The 12,128-nt window shown below is 36.1% G+C and overlaps 1 protein-coding gene across 1 annotated transcript in view; it reads right to left on the reverse strand.

Moving 5' to 3' along the window:
* Positions 1-12,128, reverse strand: part of HSD17B4 (hydroxysteroid 17-beta dehydrogenase 4) — a 129,089-nt gene that overhangs the window by 55,828 nt on the left and 61,133 nt on the right. The window contains exons 12-14 of the mRNA XM_020979018.2: positions 5,852-5,955; positions 3,616-3,849; positions 1,965-2,016 (exon numbers count right to left, since the gene is read on the reverse strand). Coding sequence (XP_020834677.1) covers positions 1,965-2,016; positions 3,616-3,849; positions 5,852-5,955 — 390 coding nt within the window. The remainder of the gene's footprint in view (positions 1-1,964; positions 2,017-3,615; positions 3,850-5,851; positions 5,956-12,128) is intronic.

Genomic DNA, 12,128 nt, shown 5'->3' on the forward strand with positions numbered 1-12,128 from the left:
TTGTCTTTATACAGCACAAGTCACTGGCCAAACAGACCCACTGCTGAATGGAATAGAACAGCACTACAGACATTTCAGACCCTGGCTCTATGTCTCTTTAATACTCCCCACCCCATATCCCCCACCCTTTTCCTCTGTATTCATTCACAGTGCTTTTGCTTTTTTTGTATAGGTTTTTCTGTAGAATCTTTTTTTCCTTCCTGCATTTATAGTATTTTTAATTTCTTCTCCAAGCTGGTATCCTCTGAATCTGTCTTCCAATTCTAATCCGTGTCCTTTGAGTCCATTTCCATTCCTATGGCATAGGAATGCAATAGAATATTATTGCACTATAAGAAAATGAAGGGGATGGATTGGACATATATGAACTGACATGTTTCCACCATTTTTTGCATAGGTGGAGTGTTATGGGTATGAAACACTTCATATGATGTTGGCCTTGATTATGCATTAGATGGTTTTGCTTGCCTATTTTTTCTTATTTCTTCGTTATAAGGGGTAGCTTCTTGGGGTGGGGACATGTAGATGCAGAGGCAGCGGTAGCACACTGGACAGAACGCTCAGCTAAAGTCAGAAGAACCAGACTTCAAATTCAGCCTCACACACTTACTAGTTTTATGACCCTGAGCAAACCACTTGACCTGTTTGCCTCAGTTTCCTCACCTGTAAAAATATTAGCATCTACCTCACAAGGTTGCTGAGATAATGTCTGTAAAGCACTTGGCACAGTTCTGGGCACATAGCAAACCCCATATAAACGCTTATTCCCTTCCTCTCCTACCCTTTCACTTTCCCCCACCTCCACGAAGAAGTTTTTAAAAATCAATAACTTTAAAAAATGTTTGCTGAACACATGACCCAAACTCTCAATCATTCATTCATATTTGTCATTGTTCAGTACAATTAGAGCAAAGATCTACCAAACAAGATAATATTGCTCTTCATTTGATAAGGCTGGAGCCACATCTTTCTACATTTCTGTATCTCTCGACAGAGCCTAGCATACTGCCTTACATATAATAAATGTTTAATGAAGGAAGGATTTCAAAAAAGGAGGAATCATTGATGTAGACCTGAAAAGGGGGCTACAGAGCGATCTGGCCCAACTTCTCATTTCACAGATGAAGAAACTTAAACTGAGGAAAATTAAGGGACTTTCCCAATGTGTCCTTTGTAGTAAGCACTAACAGTATAGGATGGGAATCCAGCCTCCACCATACCTCACAGTCTACTGGAGGGGAAGAAAAAAAAGCAGAGACAAAATAAGAAGGTAGTTTGTTTATAAAAGCTGATGCTACAACATACATAATATGGTAGCCAAGAGGGTTATGATGACTAAGGGCTGAAGTGATCTAGGCCTAGGCAAGAACTAGCTTGGGTTTAAAAACGCAAAGCCTGATGATGCACCTGGTAGCTTAGGAGAAACCATAAGAACTATTCTTCTGTTCCCTCCCTAACCTTTGCTTAGTCTAAGGAGTAATTTTATTGAACTAGTAAACTGTCACTGAAGTGAAAAAATATATATTTTCTAATAGGAAAATGAAAAAGAAAAAAAATTTAAAATTTTGTCCTTTTTTGCTTTTAGAACACCATTGGATTTGGTGTCAAAGGTGTGAATCCTGTCTCTGTCCTTCATTATCTGTGTGACCATAAGCCAGTCACTTCACATGTCTGGTCTTCATCTGTAAGGAAGTATGGGTAGGAAGGGGGTAGTGGAAAAGAAATTTAGATGACCTCTAAGGTATCAACACGTAACTTAGTTACTAAGAAAAGAACTACTATTCACAACTAAAGAATTATTCCTAAGGGCATACAATCATTTAGTTTAACTCCACACACATACCACATTATACAAACAGAACATTCATCTATTTATCATGGTGGCCAATAAGGCATAAAACACTAATCACAGAATCAATAAGTATTTAAATTTTGATTATGAAATATAAAGCATTAAGACTGACCTGTTCTAGGAAGTGGTTTATACAACTCCAAGTACTGCTCACCATGAAGCAACTGTGTTGGGGATAAAGACAACTTTATTAACAAGTTTTTATTTCAAACAGATCCCAGCAGAAACATATTAGTGAACAGCTACACTAATAATAACAGAAATGCAAAAACAATTCCAAAGTTTCCAAACAAACTGATAAAGATGAAAAATGAGAAGAATGGTTAAGTGCTGAATGGGTTATGGAAAGACAGGCAGATGAATTTATTCCTACAGGATGCATTCCTCAAACTCTCTTAATTCTTTTGCCTTTCCTTTGTTAATTATTTCCTATTTGTCCTGGACTGGGAGAAAGAAGACCTGGGATTTGAGTCCCAGCCTCAAAGTATCACCTTACATGTTTCATAATACTTCCAGATATATCATCTCATTAGATTCTCAAAATCATATGAGGCAGGCAAAACAGATATTACTTGGCCTTTACTAGATGCATAATCTTAGACAAGTCTCAATCTCCACATCTCTAAAATACTGCTAATAATACTTGAACCACCTGCCTCATAGGGTGTAGTATCAGCCTTAAACTACTTAAACAGCCACATGAGCTGTTGCCACAAGAGAGTCACAAGAGAGTTGTGATTATTGTTTCCTCTGAGTTAGAAAACTGGGCTGTGACATTACTTTATACCAAGTCAAAAGCATTTACATATAAGAAACAAAATAATTTGACCCAGTAGAAAGTAAGCCAGATTTAGAGTGAGAAGACCTAGGTTCACATCCTGGCTCTGCCACTTACTACTTGTATGACCCTGGACAAGTCACTTAACTACTTTGGGCCTTGGGGCCTCATCTTTAATAACAGGGTGTCAGACTAGATGGTCACTAAAGTCCCTTCCAGCTCTAAATCTGTAACACTATAACCTTAAGAACAATACATTAAAATACCTCATTTTTACAAATCAGACTCTTCCCAAGTTAAGCTGGATCCCGAATAATAACGATAAAAGAAATACACATAAAAAAAGAAATGTCAGTGCATTTTATGACACAAGCTACTTTAAAAGTGTCATTAAAAATGCTTCCCAAAGGTCCCATGATGTACTGGAAGATATCCGGACTGGGAATCGAACCTGGGTTTCAGAACAGGTTGTCCCATTTCCTAGTCATTCAACCTGTCTGAGCCTCATTTTTAAAAAGTCGTTCAAGATATACTCAAAAATTTTTCTTATTAAAACAGTATTCATTTTCTAAATGATCACATATATTTCACTCTGGAAAACACCATTAAAAGCAATGTAATAGGCAGCCTGGTACAATGGTTGGAGCTGGCCTAGAACAAGGTCACTTTGGTTTAGCTTCCAGCTCTGACACTTCCTGGCTTTATAACCCTCAACCTCTTAGTGCTTTTGGCCACTCTAACACTGCAAAGAAGTTACTGACCTGCACTGGTAAAGAACGCCCTCACCAGGAGCACTTGAAAGCAATTAAACTACAGGTCCAGTAACTATCTCTATTCTAAATTAATATGAAAAGACTTGCCAAATCTTTACGTCTGAAATACTACAAGGTACTTTTGCAAAAACAAAGTGTACATGGAAATAAAAAAAGGTATTGTTCTTACCCACAAAGGAAAAAAGGCAATAAATGTTTCTCAAAACACATACCTTTGCAAAGTTTATATTCAGTCCTGGAACTTCTGAGAATCCTCCCATCATAGATTTCTGAGCTGGGATGATGCCAAAGGTAGGTAAGCAGGAAAAATCTGAGCTTCCCTCATAAACAAATTTTAAGTTTTCTGGATTCTTAATTGATGCACCCACTCCAAGGGCATACATAATAGCTTCAAGTTCAGAGTAAGAAAAGGTCTTCTGAGGCAGCTTATAGCCAATTGCTCTATTCTGTGAATAAAATTTGGTTTTTTTTATTATTTTACCTTGGAAAGTTGTTATTTTATTTATAAACTATTATTAAAATAATAAAATTACTATAAGTACTCAAATTTTGCTTTAGAAAAAAAATGACAAGATGGAATCCCATTTGAATAGGAGTATTATCATAACTTTATCATAGCTGACTTCCTATTTAAAATGGGTTCTCTTTTGCTATGGTGTACATGTGCGTGTTTGTGTGTGTATGAGAGAGAGAGAGAGAGAGAGAGAGAGATGGAAAACAAAAGAAGAAAGTGCTTTTTATATGAACAGATGCCTTTTTTGAGGGGGTAGGGCTTCTTTGTTCCTGGTCATGAAAAGATCAAGCTCAGGATTCATCTGATTTTCACCCTTCTCCACCTTGCTGTGATGATTATTGCTCTCTCTAGCCTCTATCACAATACCCGAGAAATATAATGCTAAGAACAGCTATGGAACTAGCTTTATTTATAATTAATATAATAACAATGTTTATCAAAGCAGGATTAAATGTAGTTATCCATCTGAATAATGTCTATATAATATGATTAACTAGACTGCAATCATCTTCAGTGGTGATAATTCTACGCTTAACTTTTAGTATATCAATGTCACACAGATGTTACTTCTGACTCGTTTTCTATTCGCAGTCAACCTTTAGGCTGATTTTTTGCTTTTCAATCGTGCATAATCTAATATAAAATAAAATCTGAAAACTTCCCATTTATATGGCTTAGATAATCATTCTTTAATTTAACATATTTGTCCCTGATTACAAAATATCACACTATCCTAAAAATCACAATGTCTGACTTTTTGATAATAGGACATAAAAATAAGAGCAAAGTGTAAAAATGACATGAGAAAAGCACAGAATAAACACCAGTTGATTGCTGCATTTCTTTGAAAATGCTGACAGAGTTAGAGGTTGGAAGTCATGCTGCAAATCTTCAGACTATATAACAATGAAAGCTTTCCAAAATAAAACATGAAGATGCCTTCTAAAAATAGGAATAGGACAAATAAATAGTTTTTAAAAGAAAGCAAACATTTCTAATATTTCAAGTTGAAAAGCCAATATCCAATACAATGATCATATAGGATCTTAACAGATACTGTGCAAACATTTATTTAATTGTACCAAAGGGCAAAAAGTTAAAGTATCATCCTGTTTCTGATTATCTTACTTAGAATTTGACTAACATTGAGTATATCCCTCATTAAGAGATAGTCATTTTTTCTTATACTAGGTTCATAACCAATTTTAAAAACAACTCCTTTCCTGATAAGGAAATGTTTGAAATTGGATACATTAAAAACTGAACTTGCCCAAGTCTATACATTTCAACAAATATGGTTAAATTACCTTGTGGGAGGTAGGGATCGGAGAGGGTAAGCAAGTGGGTTGCAGACTCCAGGGCAAATCACACCATGCCTTTGCCTCTTTGGAGGAGATAGGTCAAAGTATTAGGGCCCACAAAATGGACTTTATTCACTATATTGTAGGAAAGGCTCTGCAATGGATTATCCCCAAAGAATTATTTTCATCAGCCAGAACTAGGGTAGTGCTAAAGGCCCTGAAAACTACCAGTTAACCACTGACTCCCATGTCTACAGAAGATGAGATAAGCAATAAAGGAGGTAGAAGAAATGATTATTTAGGGCACAACAGCCAAAAATACAGTATTCATTTGCATATTAGAGGGAGGAGCAAGGAAGAGATAAAGGGAAAAAAAGATAAGGAAGAGTTAAGTTATATAGCCTTTTAATTATTAGAGCCCATTTTTTTCAGTGGTGTCTCTGTTGTGAATCTGATCAGTCACCCAAATCCACCTTCTAACATATTAAAGTCAAAGATGAATGACTCTTGTTTAAACTACTTGTGCACCTAGCTTCTTTCAACTATTAGAGATAACTGAAAGTTGATGATATTCACAAAAAAAAAAAAGGCACCAGAGAAGACAGTTGCTTTGGTATTATTCCCTCTACTTACAAATGCTGAAGTGGTCTCTGATACAGCATGACTTGTACGATTCATAGAAATGCCTTCCTGAGAGTCTATTTTACCTAGGACTTCAATCACACCTGCAGTTGACTCTAAAATAAAAAATTAAGGACAATATGTAACATCTGTAAAAATATTTCTTGAATCAAAGAAAAATCTACAATAAATGCCTGCCACTAAGAAAATGGTTCACAGAGCTTACAGCTCAAATTTGAGAAGGCTTAAATTTAGTCAATTATAACCACATAATTTGGTATCATGTTACATACCTAGAAACTTCAATGATGACCTACTGAGCAGACTGTTCTGATATATACAGTCATGTAAATTAATGACACATCACCTACATTTCTCTCTTTACAAATAATATTAATGGAAGCATTTTGTGGAGAGATTAACAAGAGGAAGTTGGTTGCCACTGCTCAGAAAAGTCTTCCCTTACCACGTGATTTCTCTTTATTGGTAGAACTGTTCTCCTCCTATCACATACAGTCTAATCAACTGAGAGGGCTCCAACTAGAGCTGGAAATAATTTCTGCAAACTAAAGGAAAAATAGCACCTACCACAATAGCCCCAGCCCTCACAAACAAAATATGCTGGGATAAGATGGAAGAGCAAAGTGATACACAGCATTAGAGGCTGCCATCACACCTTATCCCCTACTCCTATAACTCAGAGAACACAGTGGGACTGTATTCAGCTGAGTAATATTGCATCTTTGATGAGTATCCTACTGCCAAGTAAATTTCTTTCTGTTGAGTATCGATGGTCTATGAATATCTTGTTTAATTCCAATTCCAAGACTGAACCACAGGACTCACCCGAGTCAGTCCTAGCCAAGAAGACTTGGAATGTATTCCTTCTCCCCTCTGCCACAAAGAATCCTTCTTTTGCCTTCAAAACTTCACTCAAATGCCATTTTCTACACAGAGCCTTTCTTGATCCCTCAACTACTTAGTGCCTAAGAACTTTATATTTTATACTTATTATGCATATATTTTTGTATGTACATGTTGTCTCCCCAAATAGAAATTCAGCTCCTTAAGAACAGAGACTTTCATTTTCTGTCTCTCTTTCCTAGGGCAGGCCTGCATAACTTGACTTACAGCCTGTAGGCACGCCAAAGGATTTGCCACCTACAGGCCACAGGTTGTGCAGGTCTACCCTAGGGCTAAACACGTTGTAAGATATGTAGTAATAAACTGTTGTCAATGGAGTGACTGATTGTACTTTCTAGGAAGGAAGGGGAGAGAAAATCCCCAGGCAGAACCCAAAAGAGCTTTTGTATAGCTCTTCTAGGGGATGGCTTTTCCTGTCTTAGTCTCTACTCTTCAATAAAACCCACAGTAAAAGAGAAACACAAGAAACAACCAAAAGTTTATAATCACGCCTCTCCTGTACTAAGGGGTCAGAGCACATGTCCTGCCAGAAGAGGCCAGAGTGCATGATCAGCTCCATGGGAAATATCTCAGTCTCACAGATCATGTGAGCTCAATCTGATTGCTACCACTATATTTTCATAATTATCCTAATGCTCATTTCATAGTAGTCACCATCCCTTGACCTTTCAGCTGTTTCTGACACTACTGACCACAGCCTATTGCTAGACTGAGAGGAATTCTAGCCCTGGGCATTCTCAGTGACTAGATTTGAAGGCTCCTTGTTCTGGAATCTATTGCCAAATAGAAAAGAATACTTATTCTGCCCTAACAGAGCTATGTGAGGAAAATACCAGTGTTTTAGTCCTTTATTACCTTTCAGCAACACAGCAGGTAGCAAGAAGGTGGCCAAAGGCGGCAACATGCAGAGGAAAAACGTACTCCACCCTATGCCTATCATCGTTATCTTAGTAACACATAGCCCTTAATCATTAAATATCCAGGTAGAAAGGAGTCCTGGCTGATATCTAAGTCCCTACACCAGCACCCACCACCCTATTCTCCTTTACTGGACCTGGGAATATAGGATGCCTCAGTAAAATCCCAATTTCTTGGAGAAACTCTATTTGGAGGCCTCCTCAACAGAATCTGGAGGTTTTACTCTGACTACTCTGCATTGCTTCACCAAGAAAAACAGGAACACTCAGACACCAGGAAATGGTTGAATAAGTTATAGTATATGATTGTAATGGAATATTACTGTGCTATAAGGAATAATGAGGTAAATTTCAGAAAAACCTGGAAATACTTCTATGAACTGATGCAAACTGAGGCAAGCAGAAGCAGGAGAATATTGTACACAGTAACAGCAATATGATGATCCAAGACAGTTGCAAAGGACTAATGATGAAAAAATGCTATCTACCTCCAGAGAAAGAAACGAGGGAATCTGGATGCAAACCAAAGCATACTATTTTTCACCTTCCATACTCTTTTCATGTTTTTTTTCCTTTGAGTCTGCATCTTCTTTCACAACATGACTAATATGGTAATATGTTTTCCATAATTGAACATGTATAAAATATATCAAATTGCTTACTGTCTTAGGGAGAGGGGAAGTTAGGGAGAGAAAAAATCTGGAACTCAAAAAAAAATTTAATGAATGTTAAAAATTGTCTTTACATTTAGCCAGGGGAAAATAATTAAAAAAAAAAAAAGAATATGCCTTGTCCCAGTAGTTTACTATAGCCACTGGTTGTAAAATTGATGTGAGAATCTGTTTTAGAAGACTTCAGAGACCTTAAGGAGTCATTAAGTAGTCACTGATCCAGAGAACCAAAAATCATGTTGGTTGCCTTCCAGTTAATCTTTATTTAAGTGGCCAGCCAACAGAAAGCCACATACATAAACACTGGATAAAACTGCACCCTCATTCCCCAACTCCCCATTATATAGAGCCATTCAAGTATTCAGCAAAGTCCTCTGACTGTTACGTTGTGCCTCATTCTATGTCTAACCATGTCACTGAGGAAATGGTAAGACAGCCTACCATATCTGTTGAGTTTAGTAACCTAACCCCCTGAACCAAATGCCCTAGGGTCCACCACTCTTATTAACCACTCTATCATTACTGTAATATCTTTCCCCTGGATCCTCTATGTGTCTTAGAGGAGAGAGCATCTTAGAATTCGAGAGGAAATCGTCTGTTCCAACTGTTCGTATAAGACCTTAGTAAATGTGGCTAATAATCATTGGGGGGAGAAGCACACTCATGGGTGTTCATAAGGTGGAAAAACTACTCCCCAAGCCCTAAGGTTCTCCTAAAAACTGAGGAGAAAAGTAGAAGCTGGCCTCTGGAATCAGACTGCCAGTGTATGCAGGGGTTTGGTTGAAGGAGCCCCAGAGCCTGTACTATGTAAATTTCAAGGTTAAGATTTTTCTTAAATGGACTTAAGGGGCAACTTTACCTTATCCTCATAGACACATCAATATCTGAGGCAAAGCCAATCATTACCCTGAGTAGAAGACATTGCTCAGATACAGTCTCTGTTATATAAACTGGCTTATTTTGGTGCCAACCAAATGGTATGATGTGGCATAGAGCTATTAGACACTTTTTCTCACATTCAAATAGGTGTCTCTACTCCTCTTTTGTCTTGCAGTGATATACTACCCCAGAACATTGCGTTCACCATAACCATTCACTTGCATAACATCTTCCAGCAGTTGCTACTGCATCCATTTCTAATACTCCAGTCCTCCACTTAGCAAAATCTGAAGCATAGACTTTTACCACATTATATCTAATGGCATGGGTCTTCAGTGAGATGACAAGTTCATATCTTCATTATAAATTTTTAAATATTAGAAAGGTGCCACTCTAGGACATAATCATATCTATGGAAGATATTAGAAATTAGAGTAAAAATATGTTTCCTTGTACAATCTTTTTGTACACATTACTACCAAACTGGTTACTACTTTGTTTTCTAGTGTAGGGACACCTCAATTCACAAAAGGCCAACACAAATTTCTAGAATGGGAGCTAGGTCATACATATCTAGTAGATAGAGTACCAAGTCTTAAGTCAGGAAGATGAGTCTTCTTGAGTTCAAACCTGGCCTCAGATACTTACTAGCTATGTGACCCTGGGCAAGTCACTTAATCCTATTTGCCTCAATTTCCTCATCTGCAAAATGATCATTTTGTCTCAATCTCTCCATTGGTCCCATCATATTCTCCACCTCAAACCAACAAAACATATTTCTTTGAGGAAAGAGATTAACTCTTTTATGTGGGTATACATAACACACACACACATATGTGCCCAATACCTTGTTCATAGTAGATGTTTAATAAATATTTGTTAAATACAATTATTTTTATTATATAATTGTTTTGTACTGAATTGTACTTTATTTTTTCAAAATAAACACATAAGAACTAATACTTATTTTCCATCCTTATTTGAATCCTCTTGGTTTTGGAATTCTGATTTCATATTTTTTGTTTTTGACAACACGCCTCATCCACAAGTGAACATCACTGTGTAAGCTCAAAAGGGCTTTACAAGTCCTTCAAAAATCCCTTAAGAAGTACAGTGATTAATGAAAGTAAATGAAAAATGAAAAGGGCTATTAGGACTTGGCATTCTATCCTATTTGAACATTTTAGCATATGTCTAGTTAAGTCATAAAACCAAATTGTGGGGATTAGGTGCATTGGCCTGTCCTAATTTTGTGTATTGTGCTTCTTCAATGCTCAACTTAACTAACAGACATTACTGTTCGACGTTGCTGCCTTGCTGAGTTATCTACTCCAAATAAAGCGGAATAAGTCAGTTCACTAAGCTCAAGTATACTTATCATATAAGTTTATGAATTACTTTGTTCAAAGTATGACCCAAAGAAGGCACATGAGAAGACACTCTTTCCCCTTCCTTTACAGAGGTAGGAAGAGCATGGGTGTGAAACATTTCATGTTTTCACAATTTTTTCAATACACTGATGAGATTTTTCTTTTTTTTTTTTAAATCTGAAAACTATTATTTGTTATATAAGATGGCTCTTTGGGGGAAGGGGGAAAGAAATACTGAGAGAAATTCTGGCAATGTAAAAAGGAATTGTATCAATAAAAATTTATTTTAAAAAGAATTACTTTGATTCCACTCAAAAGTATTAATTAAGTACGTACCATATGTAATGTACCATGCTAAATGCTGGGAAGCAAAAACAGTCCTTGTTCTCAAGAAGCATATGAATGGATACATTTGAGAAAAATAAAATACCAAAAACTAATGAGTTCTACTTTTTTTCTTAGTTAAGAATGGGAACAAGCTGTTCCAATAAAGGTATATTCACTGTCGAATTAACCACACAGAAATAATAGTTTACTTGAGAAATCAAATTTTAAAAGCTATAAAACATCTTGAGCAATATTTCAAATAATGCTTAGCAAAAATATTTAAATCCTAAGAACACTATGGTCATTAAAATATCCTGAAATTAATATATGATTATTAATCATTTCCTCAACTCTAATCATTTACATCATTTAAAATGGCAATGCCTCAACTAATTGGTATTTTCAGTAATTATACATAATAGCTTAGCACATAATTGCTTATCATAGCATCAAATTACTTAAATTAATGTTGCTAATAATTTTTAATGAAATCTTCTGGGAGAGTATGAACTGCTGATATAGAAGGTAGCTTTTCATTTGAAACGCACATACGGTAATTTCCTTTTTATAACAGTTCAATGCTTTAAGGAACTACAGGAGAATTTTCACATCAAAAGAAATCTGCTAACATATTTCTTCATGCTTTTCCTTGTACCATTTCTTAACTCTGACAGATTACTACTAATCATGGGCTATCTTCATCTCCCACATCAAAATACAGAATGAATCTGTATTGCCACATATGTAATATATCATAATCATTTTAACATTTCAATAAGAAAAGGCAAAAAAGTAATTTTCAAGCAAAATTCAAGAAGATTGAGACATTATTTTTAGGAATAGGAGAAAAATTTTTCAGACATTTATGTTCCTCTAACAAACATTCAGTTATTAATGAAAAGTGGGTGAAATAGAGAAAATTCTACAGAAAATGACCATGATTAAAGTTTCCCTCAAAAAGTCCATCCTTCAAATACTATTAAAAATATATTTGTAAAGATTATGCTGGGCAGCTAGGTGGCACAGTGCATAGAGCTCTGATCTTGGAGTCAGGGGACCTGAGTTCAAATCCAGACTCAGACACTTAACACTTACTAGCTGTGTGACCCTGGGCAAGTCACTTAACCCTGATTGCCTCACCAAAAAAAGAAAGCAAAAAAAAAAAATTAAGATTATGCTAAAAAGAGGGCCACTAATTGTA

This window comes from Phascolarctos cinereus, unplaced genomic scaffold (assembly GCF_003287225.1).
Source record: "Phascolarctos cinereus isolate Bilbo 61053 unplaced genomic scaffold, phaCin_HiC Scaffold_4;HRSCAF=312, whole genome shotgun sequence".
Lineage (NCBI taxonomy): Eukaryota > Metazoa > Chordata > Mammalia > Diprotodontia > Phascolarctidae > Phascolarctos > Phascolarctos cinereus.